We start from the raw sequence: 16,737 nt of genomic DNA on the forward strand, positions 1-16,737 counted from the left end.
ACTTTTATGTATTGTCACAGCTCATTGTTATCAGGACCCCACACCAATGTGGCATAAAACACTGGGAAATTCACAGGCATCTCATGTGCATCTGATAGGGCTGCCAAGCCCCCTACGTCGCCGGCGCAATGACGTCACCTGGAAGTGATATCATTGCGCTGGTGCTGGCGCACAGCAGTCGCTCTAGGCATTTCCAGGAAAACTCTATGGTTTTCCCGGATGCTCTAGTTATTTGGGAGGGAAAACTCTATGCCCCCCCCTGCTCTGGGATGAAGAGGACTTGGCAACCCTAACATCAGATGATAGTCTAAGATTTCATCTGGATTCCTGTATAGGTACAGTATTGAAATCTGTGAATCTGGACTATATTTCACCTTGACTGCAATTTGTGAGCACTTTGTGAGCACATCCTGAATTTCTGGAACTGCCTGCAGATGTTCTTTCATCTTGGTTATAAAATAGCTTGTCCAGAGCTCTAGTTATCAGACTTGGGACTTTCTAGGCATCGATTATGTTGGCTTCTTATTTGCCAGCTTGTGGGATCTCATTATGTGGATGCAAATGACTCTATCATGCATTTTTTTCTTTACAAATGAACTTTATTGATTGAATTAGATAAACATGATGGTTTTTTCTCAATATAAAAGAGTATAACAAACTGCTGCGTTGACATAATAAAATGAGGTTGTCACATGTGTCGAGGCCGCCATCTTTAGCTCACGCAGCTCTTGCAGCGTTGCAACCCATTCTCATTGCAAGCTGTGCACTTGAGGGCCTTGAATGAGTCTGTAAAACAGTTCCGAAACACGGACATCTTGCTCCCATGGCACGCTGAGCACGGAATAAAACCAAAGCCCCCACAGGAGAGGCATGCATGGGGGTGTTGAACTCTCTGCAAAAAAGAAGAGAAAGAGAAAAACACTACTCATTATTTGCAATTCAGTATAGATTAGGGTTGCTAACTTCCAGTTCCTGGGATTGCAATTGATCTCTAAGTGATAGAGAAGAAATGGCTGCTTTAGAGGGGGATTCTATGGCATTATCCCCTGCTGAGGTCCCTCCCCTCCCCAAATGCCACCCTCTTCAGGTTCCACTCCCAAAATATCCAGGTAGTTCTAGGGTTGCCAATCCCCAAGTGGGGGCAGGGAATCCCCCAGTTTGGAGGCCCTCTCCCTGCTTCAAGGTCATCAGAAAGTGGGCGGAGGGGAGGGAAATGTCTGCTGGGCACTCCATTATTCTCTATGGAGACTTATTCCCATAGAAAATAATGGATAATTGATCAGTGGGCATTTGGGGCTCTGGGGGGGGGCTGTTTTGTGAGGTAGAGGCACCACATTTTTCAGTATAGCATCCAGTGCCTCTCCCCAAAACACTCCCCAAGTTTCAAAAGGATTGGACCAGGGGGTCCAATTCTATGAGCCCCAAAAGAAGGTGCCCCTATTCTTTATTATTTCCTATGGAAGGAAGCCATTTAAAAGGTTTGCGGTCCCTTTAAATGTGATGGTCAGAACTCCCTTTGGATTTCAATTATGCTTGTCACACCCTTGCTCCTGGATTCACTCCGATGTCTCCAGGCTCCACTCCCAAAGTCCCCAGATATTTCTTGAATTGGACTTGGCAACCCTAGGTAGTTCCCTGCACATAGTTGGCAGTCCTTATTGTGAAATTAGGCCTTGAAGGTCAATCCTTTGGCTTTTGTAGTGTCCCTAAATTCTATTTACCCTGTTGTTTTTGACTATTACTAGCATCATCCCCTACCTAGAGTCACCAAACTTAACAGTAGCATTTTGCATAAAATGAAATTGAAAAATGAATGTGTGGGGGGAGGTATTTCATTTCATTTTATTCGATTTATATCCCGCCCTCCCCACCGAGGCGGCTCAGGTACAGCAATGAGCAATGTCCAAAACATCTCAACAAAAGGAAGGGCGTTTTTGCACTTACCTTAAGCCGGAGCGACGTCCCTCTTCACCGCACAGCGTCTGCACGGTTTTTGCACTAATTGCTCCAGAGCACCTGGAAGAGCCGCAAAGTCCCGCGGCTTTTGCGGCGCAAATGTAAACCGCCAAAAACCGGTTTACATTTGCGACGCAAAAGCCGCGGGACTTTGCGGCTATTCCAGGTGCTCCGGAGCAATTAGTGCGAAAACCGTGCAGACGCTGTGCGGTGAAGAGGGACGTCGCTCCGGCTTATGGTAAGTGCGAAAACGCCCAAAAAGTTTCAAACAGGGATACTCTGGATTTTTGCAGCCCCACCATTATGAGTTAATCCTTCTCCATCAGATTTTTTTTTGTCCCTTGTGCAAATAGAAGCTGTCAATCGTCATCTTTGTGTAATTTTCTATTTCCTTGTGGAAATTTCTCACTGAGATTCCCTGCATTGTTACCAAACTGATGTACCAAAATGCCTAAGCAGATTGTATTTTCTTTATGGTCTACCAAGGAACCTAATTTAGCAATAGGAGATCTGCTTTATTTGATCCCTTTTTAATCAGGAGGCTGATGTTTAAAATTGCATTATAAATTTAGAATTGCTTAAAGTATTACATCAAGAGATTGCGATGCGATTCTTGGGCCTCCACCAATCATCTCTAAGGACTGGTTGCTTTGAAATCACACCGGAGTGGAATCGATACAACACAGAGAAATTAATCAACATTCTTTCTTTGTTTTCTTTTGTTTTTTCTATATAAAACACTTTAATTTGGCATTAGATAATAAATCCCTTTGAGGAAAGCATCAGTAGTCATATCCAGGAGTTCTACTGGGAAAATGAAACCTATGAAAAGAGTCTACAGGAAAACAGAAAAGAGAACATAGATAAAAGACTTAAAATATCTAACTATTTGAAAGCAAGAAACAACAATGCATATCAAATGTACTAAATTGAAGAGGAGCTGGCAAGGAATAAAAAGGAACAGAGAAACACCAGAAAAATGAGATTTGTTTTTAAAAAGTCCATCTGCCTCCAAATATTCTAACTGGCTGTTAAGGCATATGCTTCAGTCTAGTAGATGTCCCTTAAGGTGGGTGTCTCCTTAGCCTCCAATTTAAAAAAAAAACTTATTTTGTTGTCAAGTCACAGCCAACGTATAGCAACCAATCTGGGGTTTTCAAGACCAGATGTTCAGAGGTGATTTGCCGTTGTCTCCTTCAGTGACACAGCCCTGGTAGTCCTTAGTAGTCTCCCTTCCAAATACAGATCAGGGCTGACGCTGCTTAGCTTCTAAGATCTGATGAGATCAGGATGGCCTACGTTGTTCAAGTCAGGCCAGCTCCAGTATAGGTGAGGGCAATTTGCTTACTCATGAGGCTAGGGGAAAACTGCTCTGTCCCCGGGACATTTGCCTCAAGAAAAGCCTCACACAGGGCCAGCGTGTGGGAGTAGGTGGGGTCGGCGACTGACTAGAGTGCCACCCTGCCTTGGGTGCACCACTAGGCAGGCTCAGAGAAGCGCTACACAGCACACTACACTCTTTGGAGTCTTCCTTGGAAGCCTCCAAAGAGCGCACCGTTTTAGCGATGCCCGGCTGCTTTCAACCCGAAAGCGACTGGGCACTGCTAAAACAGTGCGCTTTTAAGAGCATACAATCCTTCTTTTTGAGGAAAATTCTGGGACTACCCAACTGTGTTCCTTATGCTGCAATTTGCATGGAAACTGGACTGTTGCTGCTGGAAACTTGTGCCTGGCTTTTGACCTTTAAGTTTTGGCTGCGCCTTTTATTTAACTCTGATCAGAATTCTTTCACCTTTTTGATGCTGATGGACCATCATGCATCCAAATGGTTGACCCTGATCCAAAAGAAAATCACATCCATAGGAATTTCCTTGGATGCATTTTATCTATCCTCTGCTTCTGCGGTATTTCAATCCATCAAACGTAGACTACTAGATATCAAGTTGCAACGTCTAACTGAGGCAGCTCGGAAAACTTGCTCCCCAAGCTATCTGGGTTTATCCCAGATTCCTGGGCTTTTAGCTCCCTATTTCCTCTTTTTAACTGATCCTCACCAAAGAAGAGCATTCATGCTGGCTAGATTTAATGCACTACCATCAGCCATCCTTTTCGGAAGATACCACAGAATCCCCCGCAATCTTAGACGATGCCCTTGTAGTCAAGGAGTCATCGAAACGGTCCCTCATGTCCTTTTGGACTGCCCTTTTTATAGCAGTCCACGTGCAAGATATCTAGATGCACTGCTTTCTGACCATCAAGACCTTTCTGGCAATGCCAAGGTTCGTTTTTTACTCCACGGGAAACACAACTTTGTCACTACTCACGTTGCTTGCTTTTTACAGGTTGCGATCCAAATCAGAGAGGCTTTTACTCATGCATAGCCTACTGCTATTTTATGTCATTTAACTTTTGCTGGTTTTTTAAGGTTTTATTATATTCTATAGTGTCACTGTTTGTTTTAAAGTATACTGCATTCTTGTATTAATGCCAATATAGGTCTATGGTATGGAAGAGCATACAATAGGGAAAGTGGCAGCACAGCAGCACACTTGTGCACTGCCTGTCGCTCCCTCTCCCAGCCCTGTGTGATGACGTCACTTTTCGTTTTTATTACAGTTTTTAGTATAGGGACCATGCAGGGGGAGGGGGCACAACACAGGTGTCTGCCTGGAGTGGCCTCACACTGAACTGGCGTATCATCCTAAATGGGTGGCTCCTGCTAAAATATCAGCTGCTGCTTGATATCTCTCCTTCTCTTCTGTAACTTTTGATAGAACTTACTTCATCTTGACTCTTAAGATTTCACTGCACTTTGTCCCAGGAATGGGAAGTGGGGGCATGGAAATGTATACCACAATTCATGAATGTCCTGTTTTGTTCCGGAAAATTCCAATTTCTGCCATGGGTTCTTTCTGCTTGGGATAAAACCTCAGTTGTATTTTCCCTCAAATATATTAACAAAAAAAGTCTATAGATTCGTTACTGTCAAAACTGATGCCTGGCTTTGCACCTGTTGCATCTAAGTGGTATAAAAATGGTATACAAATAGCACACAAATCTGGAACATTAGCAGTAGAAATGGGCCAAAGAGGCACGTAATGACAACAAAGGAAAACAAGGATAAATGGAAAAGGGTCTATTTGTATCGTTGTAAAGTCAACTAATCATTACAGAGAAGGACAACATGACAGAGGTAGAAACTTTTGAGTGACATACAATTCCAGTCTGTTCTTACGTGTGGCATTTGTGGATGTGTGTGCTAAGCTGAGCCACATTAGTTAGCTGAGAGATGGGTATCCATGATGTTCCCAAATTCAGATCTGTCACAATTAACACAAATTCAGGAGCTAATTGTAAAGGGGGAATTGGCGTTAGGAAGGGATACTTAACACCACCACCCCTTCAAAGCTATAAATTCTCGCCTGAAAATGTATCCCCAAGGATATTTTCCTCTCAAATATTGCTTCTGATTTCAGAGCCCACTTTGAGGGGAAGTGAAGAATATGTACCAAGAAAAGGTGGTCAGTTGAGAAAAGGCTAAGGATCCCTTTCTGCCCTCCTCATTTGCTTCTACATGAACCCCTGTTTATGAGGAACACCTAGAACGAGCTACTCCATGTTTTCCTCATAACATGAAGTCTGCCACTTGCTGGTGACACGTTTAGGCACAAAGTTGGAGACTTCCATGTTGCTGTCTTCTTATAAAGAAAATCCAGTACAACTACAAGTGTACCACAAAACTCTGTATACTGTGTACCCAAAACTATGAACATACACTCACACCAACATGTAAAAGAAAACAAATAGTAATTACATACTTTGAGTAAGCCTTATTTTTATCAATTGCAGACCTTTATCAACTCGAAACATTTGAATTATCAGGTTTTTTCGAGAAATTGGTTTACTTCTTTCATATGTTTATAGCAATGAACCATGGGAGGTTCTGGCGAGGAAACTTGAGTGACTGATATATATGGGAAAATGAGATTTCAATGTGTAGTGTACCATAAATTCATCAGTAAAAACACAATTACCTCAATTTTGGTTAAGAGATCCTGCAGTTCCCCTGATTCATTCATTGACAAAATTTTCTCAGCACCCTGTGAGAAAACACAGAAAACCTGTTATTTTAATGGAGAGTGATGCTGAGAGGTTTGAGTTTGAAAAGGTAGCTGAGAAATGAAACAATAAGTGTTTCCTTCCAATGAAATTTGTCAAAGCATAATCATACTGAAGAAGATGATGATATCCCTCCCTATACTCTGAATCTCAGAGTCACAGAGTGATCACAATCTCCTTTACCTTCCCCCATCACCACCACAACAGACACCCTGTGAGGTAGGTGGGGCTGAGAAGCTGCCCTTTCAAGGACAACTCCTACAAGAGCTATGGCTGACCCAAGGCCATTCCAGCAGGTGCAAGTGGAGGAGCGGGGAATCAAACCCAATCCTCCCATATAAGAGTTCGCACACTTAATCACTACACCAAACACACATGAACACACTTGGAGCTGCCTTGTACTGAATCACATAGAACTGCCTTATACTGTGTGTGGCCTTTGGTACTCTGGAACTCAGTACTTGCTTTGGTTTTATACTGAATCAGTTATACTGAATTGGTACTGGCACCAGTTCTCTAAGTCAGAGGTCCTTCACATCACCTCCTGCTAGATCCTGAAGATGCCAAGGGCTGGACCTGAGACCTTCTGCGTGCCAAGCATAACGCTCTACCACTTATTTATTTAATACATTTATGTCCTGGATTCTCCACCAAAGTGCCTGAGACAGCTTATGATACCAAACCATAACCCACATGTCATTCATCACACTACAAATAGAGTATCTAATACCAATAAAAGCAGCTCAGTGAAAACAGGGGCATAAAATGACTCAGATACAATCAGGGAACCAATTAAAAGCTTGGAAAAATGAAAGCCAGTAAATTCAACACCAGCAGGGAGGAAATTCCATAATGTTGGTGTCACAACAGAAAAGACCCATCCCTTACATTCCCGCCATTGCTCCTCTGACCACAGAGGTGCACAGAGCCGTGTAAACCCTGTTTGGGTGGAATGGCAGCATTAAAATGTTTTTTTTAAAATAAATGTGTCTGGGCAAGAACTCCTTTGCATATTAGACCACACCCCTGATGTAGCCAATCCTCCAAGAGCTTACAGGGCTCTTTGCGAATGGCCTACTGTAAGTTCCAAGGGAATTGGCTACATTAGGGGGTGTGGCCTAATATGCAAAGGAGTTCCTGCTACAAAAAAGCACTCAACTGAAGGGCACATCAGACAGGAGATGCCCAGGAGAAGAAGGTCTCCTAGTCCTGGACTGCTTAGGACTATGGATAATAACCTGAACTTTTAATTGTGCTCTGTCACAAACCAGGAGCCAGTCTTTTAGAATCTGAAAAATGCAGTCCCATGATCTTAAACCTGCTAGCAGCCTAGCCACTGCATTCTGGATCTGCTGAAGCTTGCATATAGTATTCAAGGGCAGCCCCGCATAGAGTGCATTACAGTAGACTAGCTTATATGTAACCAGTGCATGGATAACTGGGGTCAGATCATGGGAAAGGGTCACAGTTAACAAATGAAGCAGCTAAAAGATGTTATGTACTCCAGAGGGCATTGTCCAAGATTTAGCTGTTCAGCTAGATTATATACAGTGTGTTGCATGAATGCTGAGACTTCTTCTCCTCATTTTAAAGTACAGACTGTTTTTAAAAGGGAGGAGGCATCTTGTTAATGTGTCTGGGAGGCAATTTCTTAAATATATAGTGCATCAGAGAATGTAACTAAATGAGCATGAGAAAAACAGTACTTCAATTATTTGAGCATTTCCAGCATTGAATGCATATAGATTATGTTGAGAATATAATAGCCTGGGAATAAAGGTGATAAAAAAAATACTATAGCAGTGCTAAAAATCAAAATTCAGCGGTGAATAATAAAATTATTTAGGTTGAGTACATTGGACCTTAGGGAATTTCTGAGTGCTAAAGCAAGACAGTAATGAAGACTCTCTCAATTTTTCTTCTTGAAAGTACATGAAGTAACTGTAAAGAAAATGAAACTGCCAGAGAAGATATAAAACACCTTCTGCTAATCAGCGAGCACTCTGTTGAAGACTTAAACAGCACTACCGGGTGTTTGTATGTAATATGCATCTCACGCTGAGGGTTTGCAAATGATTGTGCTAGCAATAAGCCAAACTCTTCTTTGGGGCACTCTTCCTACACTCTGTGTGAAAAGATTCATTTAGGCAATAACACTGACTGCATACTTTCAACAATAGCGTCTGATCACGAAATTGGCTACTGGCACATCATTGTGTTCACGGTAGAATCGCCGACTGGATGAGATCCCCTACTCCAGCAAGAAGCAAGAAACAAAAGTGGAGGCAGAAATGGGGCTCAAGAAACAGCACCCCTTTGGAAACAATTAAGCCAGTCAGGATTTTTTGTTTTTGAAAGATGAATAGGAAACCAGCTGGATTTAAGGATCTGTGGACTGGGTAGTAATCCCATACTGTCATTAAAAGAGCCATAGCATATCTCTCACCCTTTCCAAAAGCATGCACAACATATGAGCCATAAGAACAACAGAGCCATTCTTCCTGAATTCACTTCTCTTGAAGTCATGTTACGACGATGTTGTAGTAAGGATGCAGTTTGGGATGCCAGACTCTTCTCTGCTCCCCAAGTACCTCCCAAACAGGGAAGAAGCAGAAATAAATGGGATGTGACAAGGTGACCCAGAAGCCAGTTCAGTGTAGCGCGGGGATGGCCAAACTTGCTTAACTTAAGAGCCACGGAGAATAAACATTAGATGTTTGAGAGCTGCAAGACATGAACATCAGGGGAGGGAGGGGGGAGGGAAGGGAGGGAGGGAGTTGGAAAGAAAGCAACTTTAACTTTAAATGCATCATCTAAGCCACTCACTGGCTTGGCTCGGATAAGTGATTTAAAGAGAGAAATGCCTTCTCCAAGCCAGCCGATGGGGTCGGGGGGGGGGGGGGGCTTCTAGAGTCACACAATGTGTGTGAAAGAGCCACATGTAGGCTCCCAAGCCAATTTGGTCACCCCTGGTGTAGTGGTGAAGTGTGTGGACTCTTATCTGGGAGAGCCAGGCTTGATTCCCTACTCCTCCACATGCACCTGCTGATGTGACCTTGAGTCAGTCACAAGTTCTCACAGAGCTGTTCCTCTCAAGAGCTGTCAGAGCTCTCTCCACTCCACCCACCTCACACGGTGTCTGTTGTGGGGAGGGTTACAACAGAAAGCAATTCCACACCATCTTCTATAAGTACTTGAAGATGGTGATCATATCACCTCTCAGCTGCCTCCTCTCCAGGCTAAACATACTCAGTATCCACTGTTTGGAGACCTACTGGATGCTTTCACACATGCTAACTGATGCAGTTTTAAACTACTCCAGCAAGTGGATTTTGCCATTTCACACAGTAAAATCCAGTTGCAACGTGGATTGAAAGTGTGTTATTTAGGGTTTGCGAAAGCAACCACTGTCTAGCCAGGTCTTCGGTAAACAGGATGGTGACACCTGCTTCAAGATCCTGCTCTCTCCTGGATCTTTCCCCCAAGGGTATCCCCTAACCCAAACGGGGCCTACCTTACAATGAGAATCAGAGCCATGCATGAAAAAAGATAGTCCGTCTACATGAGAGTGACACACAGAGCCGTCCCTCCCACTAGGCAAATTAGGAAATTGCCTAGGCGCCAGCCTTCTGGAGGTGCCAAACTGGGTGCCCCCATGTGACTCGGTGACATTATCGATGCAGAGGGGTGTCAGAAGTTAGCCTTGCCTAGGGTGACAGACAATCTAGGGCCAGCCCTGGTGACATACTCTCTTCGTAAGAGCAGCACTCAGAACAGGTTGTTTCTCACGTAGTATATAAAGTACAGGTTTACTGGTGTCCAACGTGGGTATATTTAGCCTTAATTAGTACATTTACAGTGTGATCCTAACCAAAGAGATGCCCTTTTAAACAAGCGGGAAGAAATTTGTTTCAGAGTATACTGCTAAAAATATTTTGCCAGGGTAAGTATTTTGCCATAGTAAACAACTGAACATTTCTCCATAAACAATAGAAAGTACACCATGAAGAGCATTTCAGTGAATTATCAGGAATGAAACATCTGTTGTATTTAATGATCTCCGCCAACATCTCAAGTCTTGGTCTCTCTGCCTCCCCCTTTTCTGTTTCCTTGTTGCACAACAATCTCTCAATCAATAAAATTCAGCATGTATATCTAAGTGCCTTGCTCACTATGTCCATTGTTCTCTCTTTATGGCTCAAGCAGAGGGGGAAAGTTACAGTTCCAAAATCTGGCTCTGTCCATGGTGAGTTTTATTGCAGTGGCTTTGTACCCAGCTGTGGACATCTCCTATAGCAGGGGTGGCCAAACTGTGGCTTGGGAGCCACATGTGGCTCTTTCACACATATTGTGTGGCTCTCAAAGCCCCCACTGCCCCATTGGGCAACTTGGATATGGTATTTGTCTCTTTAAATCACGTCACCAAGCTAATCCAGCTGGCAGCTTGGAGAATGCATTTAAAGTTAAATTGCTTTCTTTCCACCTCCCTCTCCCTCCATCTATTTTCCTTCCTTCCTTCCATCTTGTGGCTCTCAAACATCTGACATTCATGTCTTGCAGCTCTCAAACATCTGACATTTACTCTATGTTGCTCTTATGTTAAGAAAGTTTGGCCACCCCTGTCCTATGCCATCAACAACCCTTTGTTGTTAAGGTGGGACCTGTGTCCTTCCCCTCAGTGGCAGAATCCAGATTGTACTGAGTTTGAAAGGCTTGACTTAGTACTTCTTCACTCTTGATTCCAGAGATCATTGGATATTTCCGAGTGGCCTTAAAAAGGATATTTCTGTTTTGCATAAATATGCAGATGTCCTCCCAATATCTTTCAGTGGTTATGCTCCCTCTAAGCTGTGGAGCATTGTGAGCAAAAATTCCACTTTGTGAGCTACTGGCATTAAAGTTGTGAGCAAGCATTTTGGCTACTGCATAAACTATTTGCTCTGGGGCCATCCTTCCTGAGCTAAGACAAAAATGTGTGAGCTGGAGGCTAAGAAACTGTGAGCTAGCTCACAGTAACTCAACTTAGAGGGAACATCTGACAAAAGTCTCCACTGACACAAGGATCTCAGTTAGCAGAGTATGACTACTTCTTTCTCCTGCTGTAGCCCATAACAGCCCCCCAAAGTATGTTCATGGGGGATAGGAATAGCCTGAGGGGGGGAGGAATCTGAGGCTGACAACAGCAGTCTTTACAGCTGAAAACTCATAACCCAAAAATCTTGTATGTCTCTGAAGTGCCAATGAATCCAGGGGTGCTTCTGAAAATTTCCTCATCCAAATTTCTCCCTTGAATCACCTGATCCATTAACAATGTTGGCCCAAAATTTGTACAGAGCATTTGGGCATGTGGAGTTTGCTGTAGTGTTTAGTTCCTGTTCACTCACATCTTCCTACCTTTTTCATTGATAAAAGCAGGGCTTTTTTGTAGCAGGAACTCCTTTGCATATTAGGCCACACATGACATACCCCTGATGTAGCCAATAGGGGTGTGCAAAAGAAAAAAATTCAGGAAAATTCAGATTAGGGGGTATTTGGGGTTTAAAAAAATCCGGGAGGCCGTATATCTCCTAATAACAGATTCGGTAGCCTGTAATAAGAGCCCTGTAAGCTCATGGAGGATTGGCTACATCAGAGGTGTGTGGTCTAATATGCAAAGGATTTCCTGCCACACACAAAAAAAAAACCTGGATAAAAGTGTACTTAGACCAATCTTGATCTGGTTGTATGTATGGTTCTATTAAGATTTGTAAGTGTTTGGTGTTTTTCCAAAGCACAGGAGCACAGCCCCATATAAAAAAGGATCTTGATGCAGTCTGTTTACAATCACATCAAAACTGAGTTTTTGTGTGTATGTGGGTGGGTGGGTGTAGAGGTGAATACCTACACAACGGATAGAAATCAGTTGAAGGCACTGAAAGATGTGAATTATTCTGCATATCCCATTTCTGGATACAAATCACAAAAATTCTTAGAAGAATTAAGAAATGTTGAGAAAAATACTGGAATGATGGAACAGAATTGGAGAAATTCTGCTCTCACCTAAATCCCCACATTCCTCTTTATAACATTTTGCTATTGGAAGAGTTTCATAATAAGCTTCATCATTATCCCAGCAGAGGGCATTATTCATTTTCAGATACAGAGAAGTCTGTCAGTTAAACTTTACAGATGCTTATAAATGTGCTTAAACCATATGCAGAAAACAGAGCAACCCCAGTATCCCGTGTATTCTTACTTGGATATTAAACTCCAAAAGGCTATTAACAATAAGTTGATTAATCTTCTCAACCTTAAATCAATTGCCTTAAATACAGTTTTCCTACTAGCAAATCATCTGTACAAATGCCTCTATCTAATGCAACATTTGAAATAAATTACAACCAATGCTACAGCTCTTTTTTCATCCCATTTAAACTAATTTGCAACTTGAAGTAAATGTCCGTATCAGACAGGTAGACCTCAGATTCAGCAGGAGCACACAGGAGCACAGCTCCTGAACCTTTCTGAAGGTTTCCCCTCCTCCCCACCTACCTACCTTGTCCATTGAATAGTAGGTGCAGCTGCATAACAATCCCTGGATTAGGAGAGCAGCCAGCCAGCCAGCTACCAGGGGCTTTGCCACACCCCCAGCAGCCCTCATCAACCCCTAGTGAAGCCCACCCCACCCTTTCTCCACTTATGTGATTTTGGGCAGCTGGTGGCTTGCTGGCCTTTTGACTGGAGGGGGGGCAGGAGAGCCCCGGGCAAGCGAGGCCAGCTTGGGCTAGCTGGATCTCTAGCCAGCCCAAGCAGGCCTCGCTCACCCAGGGCTCTCCTTTCTTGCATCAGGTTGCTTTCGGCTGGTGTGTGTGTGGCATATGCTAATGAGTTATGCTAATGAGCTTCACCACCTATTTTTCTACAAAACGACCCCTGGAGACAGGGATCAGACCAACATCCCCTGGGCTCCTGCTTCTGAACATTCACATGGAGGTACAGCAGCACCCAGAGACAGACTGGCCATTTAGCTCATGGGAAAAGCTCCCAGTCAGCAACAGAGCCAAGCCCTAGTAGCTCTGCCTGTGTGTTCCAAGAGTCACTCAGCTCAGACCTAGCCTCCAGTGATACATATTAGCTCATCTATTGCTGCTTCTGCACTGCTGCCGTTAGCACTGCAGTCTGGGTCTCAGCTGACCAGTCCCCGACCCCCACAATAGCAGCTTGTACTGCCTCAGGGGCTACTTAATGGGGCACACTCCTAGGCCATTTTTTTACTTCCACTAAAAAACCAGTGAACCACATTATCTTATAGTAGTCATTTAGAGGGGAGGGGGTTGGTATGTTTGTATTTTTTTATATGTGTGTGGGTGCATGTGTGAGTGTGTGTGTGTCTGCACCTGGAAGTCATGTCGACTTCTGGTGACTGACCCCTACTGGGGGCCTGGAGGATATTCAGGGAGGTAGCTGAATGAAGCCTGCCCCCCCTCGCAACTGCTGGTATTCCTTGAAGGGTCTCCCAGCCAAGTACTTGCCAGAGTCAACACTGCTTAGCTTCTGAGATCTGATGATTACAGATCTAGGCTATCCAGGTGAGAGTGTATTCATATAGTTATTTTTTTATTTAAGGCACCTGTATTGTGCCTTTCTGGGGAAAAGTCTAGGGAAGCAAAATACTATTAATTTAAAAAAAATACGTTTAGAAGTATAAGAGTAAGTAAAAGAAAGACAATATAGAAAAGAAAAAGGGGGGGGGGGACAGAATAACCCGAACATAAGCGGAAACTGGATAAATGACATCAACTCATCTGGCATCAAAACAATGCCACTATGAAGGGAATCTTCTGAGAAAGGCTGTTCCACAGTCTTGATGTCACCAAGAAGAGGCCCTTCCTGAAGTTGCCAGGGGGTTCTCATGGGGCTCAGACAAGGATACCCTTCTGCCTCTCTTCTTGTGCTTTTGTCCCCCAGTCACTTTCAGAAGAACGTGCAAAATGCTTTATCAAATCAACTACTCTGTGTTATTATCTCCAACGACACCATGCCCGCCCCAGAATTTGTACTCCTATCTCCCCTTCCCCCAGAAGTCCTACAAATCACTATCCATGTTTAAGCTTTGTCTTTATTTGGTGAAGGTCTCTGGAATATGACCTCCAGGGCTTTTTTTGAGCAGGAACACAGTTCCGGCTGGCTTGGTGTCAGGGGGTGTGGCCTAATATGCAAATGAGTCCCTCCTGGGCTTTTTCTACAAAAAACCCTGTGTGAAACAATGCTGATGTCAGTGGGTGTGGCCTAACAGGCAAATAAGTTCCAGCTGGGCTTTTTCTACATAAAAGCCCTGATTACCTCCATCAGGGTTGCCATGCCAACCTGGAAGTGTGGCATAGGCCTAGTTATCTCCAGAAATTGCAACTGATATTCTCCTGAAGTTACAACTGATCTCTGGATTACAGAGAAAATGGGTGGATTCTTTTTTTTTGGGGGGGGGGGGAGTGGATTGTATAGCATTATATCATACATGACTTTATATCCTGCTGAAGTCCCTCCCCTCCACGACCTCTGCCCTTCCCAGGCTTCACCCCCAAATCTGCAAGAATTTCTGAGCCCAGAGTTGGCAACCGTTACCTCCATAGATGAGCTAATTGAAAGGGCAAGAAAATATGACACGTGGTCTACAAGATGCTCTGATCCAAAATCATTAAAAGTTTGTATTGTGCCTGGAAACATATTGGAAACCAATAAAAATATTTTACTACAGTTATGATATGGTCAGGATCACCAACTTCAAGGCAAGGCCTGGAGTACCCCTGAAATAACAGGTGATGTCCAGGCCACAGAAAATGGCAGTTTTGGATGGTGAACTCTATGGCATCACATCCCCTCTGAGTTCTGTCACCCTCCCCAAGCACTGTCCTTGACAGCTATAGGAGTTTTCAAAGCTGGAGCTCACAGCCCCAAATATGTTCACTATTTTAACACCCTTGTCACAACATTTTGGATCTACTGAAGTTTCCCACAGATCTTCACGGTCACAAGGTCCTTAAGGAGCCTTATGTACAAATTAAAACAAACAGCATAAAGATAAATGAGGTAAAATTTAGCATATTCTTCATTAGGCTTGCCATTTGCTTGACTACAGCAGGCCCCATGACCCCAATCCTCTGCCCTCAAGAAATTAAGGAGTGAGAGAACAAATAGCCAGAAAATGGTCTCCATAGTGGAAATTCCAAGACCACCACTCAGATGGGATTTCACATCCTCTGAAAGGCCACTCTCACCAGACAATGCCCTCAAAATCTCAATATTTGCAGAGGCAGTGCTGCTAGCCCCATCATAAATTACCACATGAAACATCTCTAGAAATTTTGAGATTAAAGTGGAATTTCAGGATATTTTTCATCAACATTCTACTATTCAGACTAGAAAAGTGCTTCAAAAATAATACTTTGTCTTGTATCAGGCCCACTCTGTACTCCTGGAAAAAGAAAGAATCCACTTAGTGACAAACAGATGAAAGCAGACTCCGAATACTAAATCGCCTTTCATCTAGCAAGGCCAAAAAGCTGGGGATTATATTAGGCACAGAACCATTCTTTCTGTCTTTAGTTGTTATGATCATAGCTCAGCCAAGATTGAGAGAGAGTGATCAACACACACATGCACATCTGATTTCAAGTAGCAGAGTGAATAGGTATGTACGCTGGAGTACATCAATGCTCACAAAAATGTTCATAATTTTGTTTCAAAAATGTCCAAACGATGTGCTTAGGTTGCTCCTGTCAGGTTTTGCATCATAGTTGTGGGGTGAAGACAAAAAGTGGAAGAAGGAAGAAGAAGAATGTGCTTTATACCTTTATACACTACCCTAAGGTGTCTTGAAGTGGTTTACAATCACCTTCCCTTCCTCTCTCTGCAACAGATACCTTGTGACGAAGGTAGGGCTGAGAGAGCTCTGAGAGAACTGCTGTAAGAGAACTGTGACTGACTCAAGGTCACCCAGCTGGCTTCACATGGAAGAGTGCAGAATCAAACCCAGTTCTCCAGACTAGAGTTTGCTGCTCTTAACCGCTACACCATGCTGGCTCTCCATGTGCATCCTTCCCATTGAGGAAACTTGCATGCTCTATTTTAAATTATTGCACATGACACACAAAAGCAGAAAATGTCACTAAGACTGCGAACATTGTAACATGCAAACATACTCCTAGTCCTTGGGAGTCTTCGGTGGAAGCCTATTGTACAACTGAGGCATTGCCAGTTGCAGCGTTTCCACATGCCCATACAATAAAATGCTCAGTCTTTACACAGGATAGATTATAAGCATGCATGCATTCTCTCCCAGTATAGTACCCCAGTATAGATAAAATATCACCTGTGATAAATCAGGGTTGTGTACAGGGGAGACAGGAATGATAACAAAATCTTAGTTAATTTAGCTATCAGGATAGGGTTGCCAGGTCTTACTTCGCTGCCAGCAGGGGGACTTCCCTCTCACATGTGAAGTGATGATGTCACCCAGAAAAGACGTCTCTTGCAGAAATGCCTTAGCATTTTGGTTAAAAAAAACTCTATGGTGCCATAGTTTTTTACCAAAATGCTAGAGCGTCCCCCACATGACATGGTCAGCATGGTTACATCACTTCTGGGTGATGTCACCACGCTGGGCACGTTGGGTCCAATGGGGCA

The 16,737-nt window shown here is 43.5% G+C and overlaps 1 protein-coding gene across 1 annotated transcript in view; it reads right to left on the reverse strand.

Annotated features, from left to right (window-relative positions):
- Window positions 1–577: 577 nt before the first annotated feature.
- Window positions 578–16,737, reverse strand: part of GRXCR1 (glutaredoxin and cysteine rich domain containing 1) — a 71,383-nt gene continuing 55,223 nt past the window's right edge. Inside the window, exons 3-4 of the mRNA XM_060247303.1 lie at window positions 5,991–6,056; window positions 578–892 (exon numbers count right to left, since the gene is read on the reverse strand). Of these exons, the coding sequence (XP_060103286.1) occupies window positions 713–892; window positions 5,991–6,056 (246 nt within the window). The 3' untranslated portion in view covers window positions 578–712. The remainder of the gene's footprint in view (window positions 893–5,990; window positions 6,057–16,737) is intronic.

The sequence above is a fragment of the Heteronotia binoei genome, chromosome 9 (assembly GCF_032191835.1).
Source record: "Heteronotia binoei isolate CCM8104 ecotype False Entrance Well chromosome 9, APGP_CSIRO_Hbin_v1, whole genome shotgun sequence".
Lineage (NCBI taxonomy): Eukaryota > Metazoa > Chordata > Lepidosauria > Squamata > Gekkonidae > Heteronotia > Heteronotia binoei.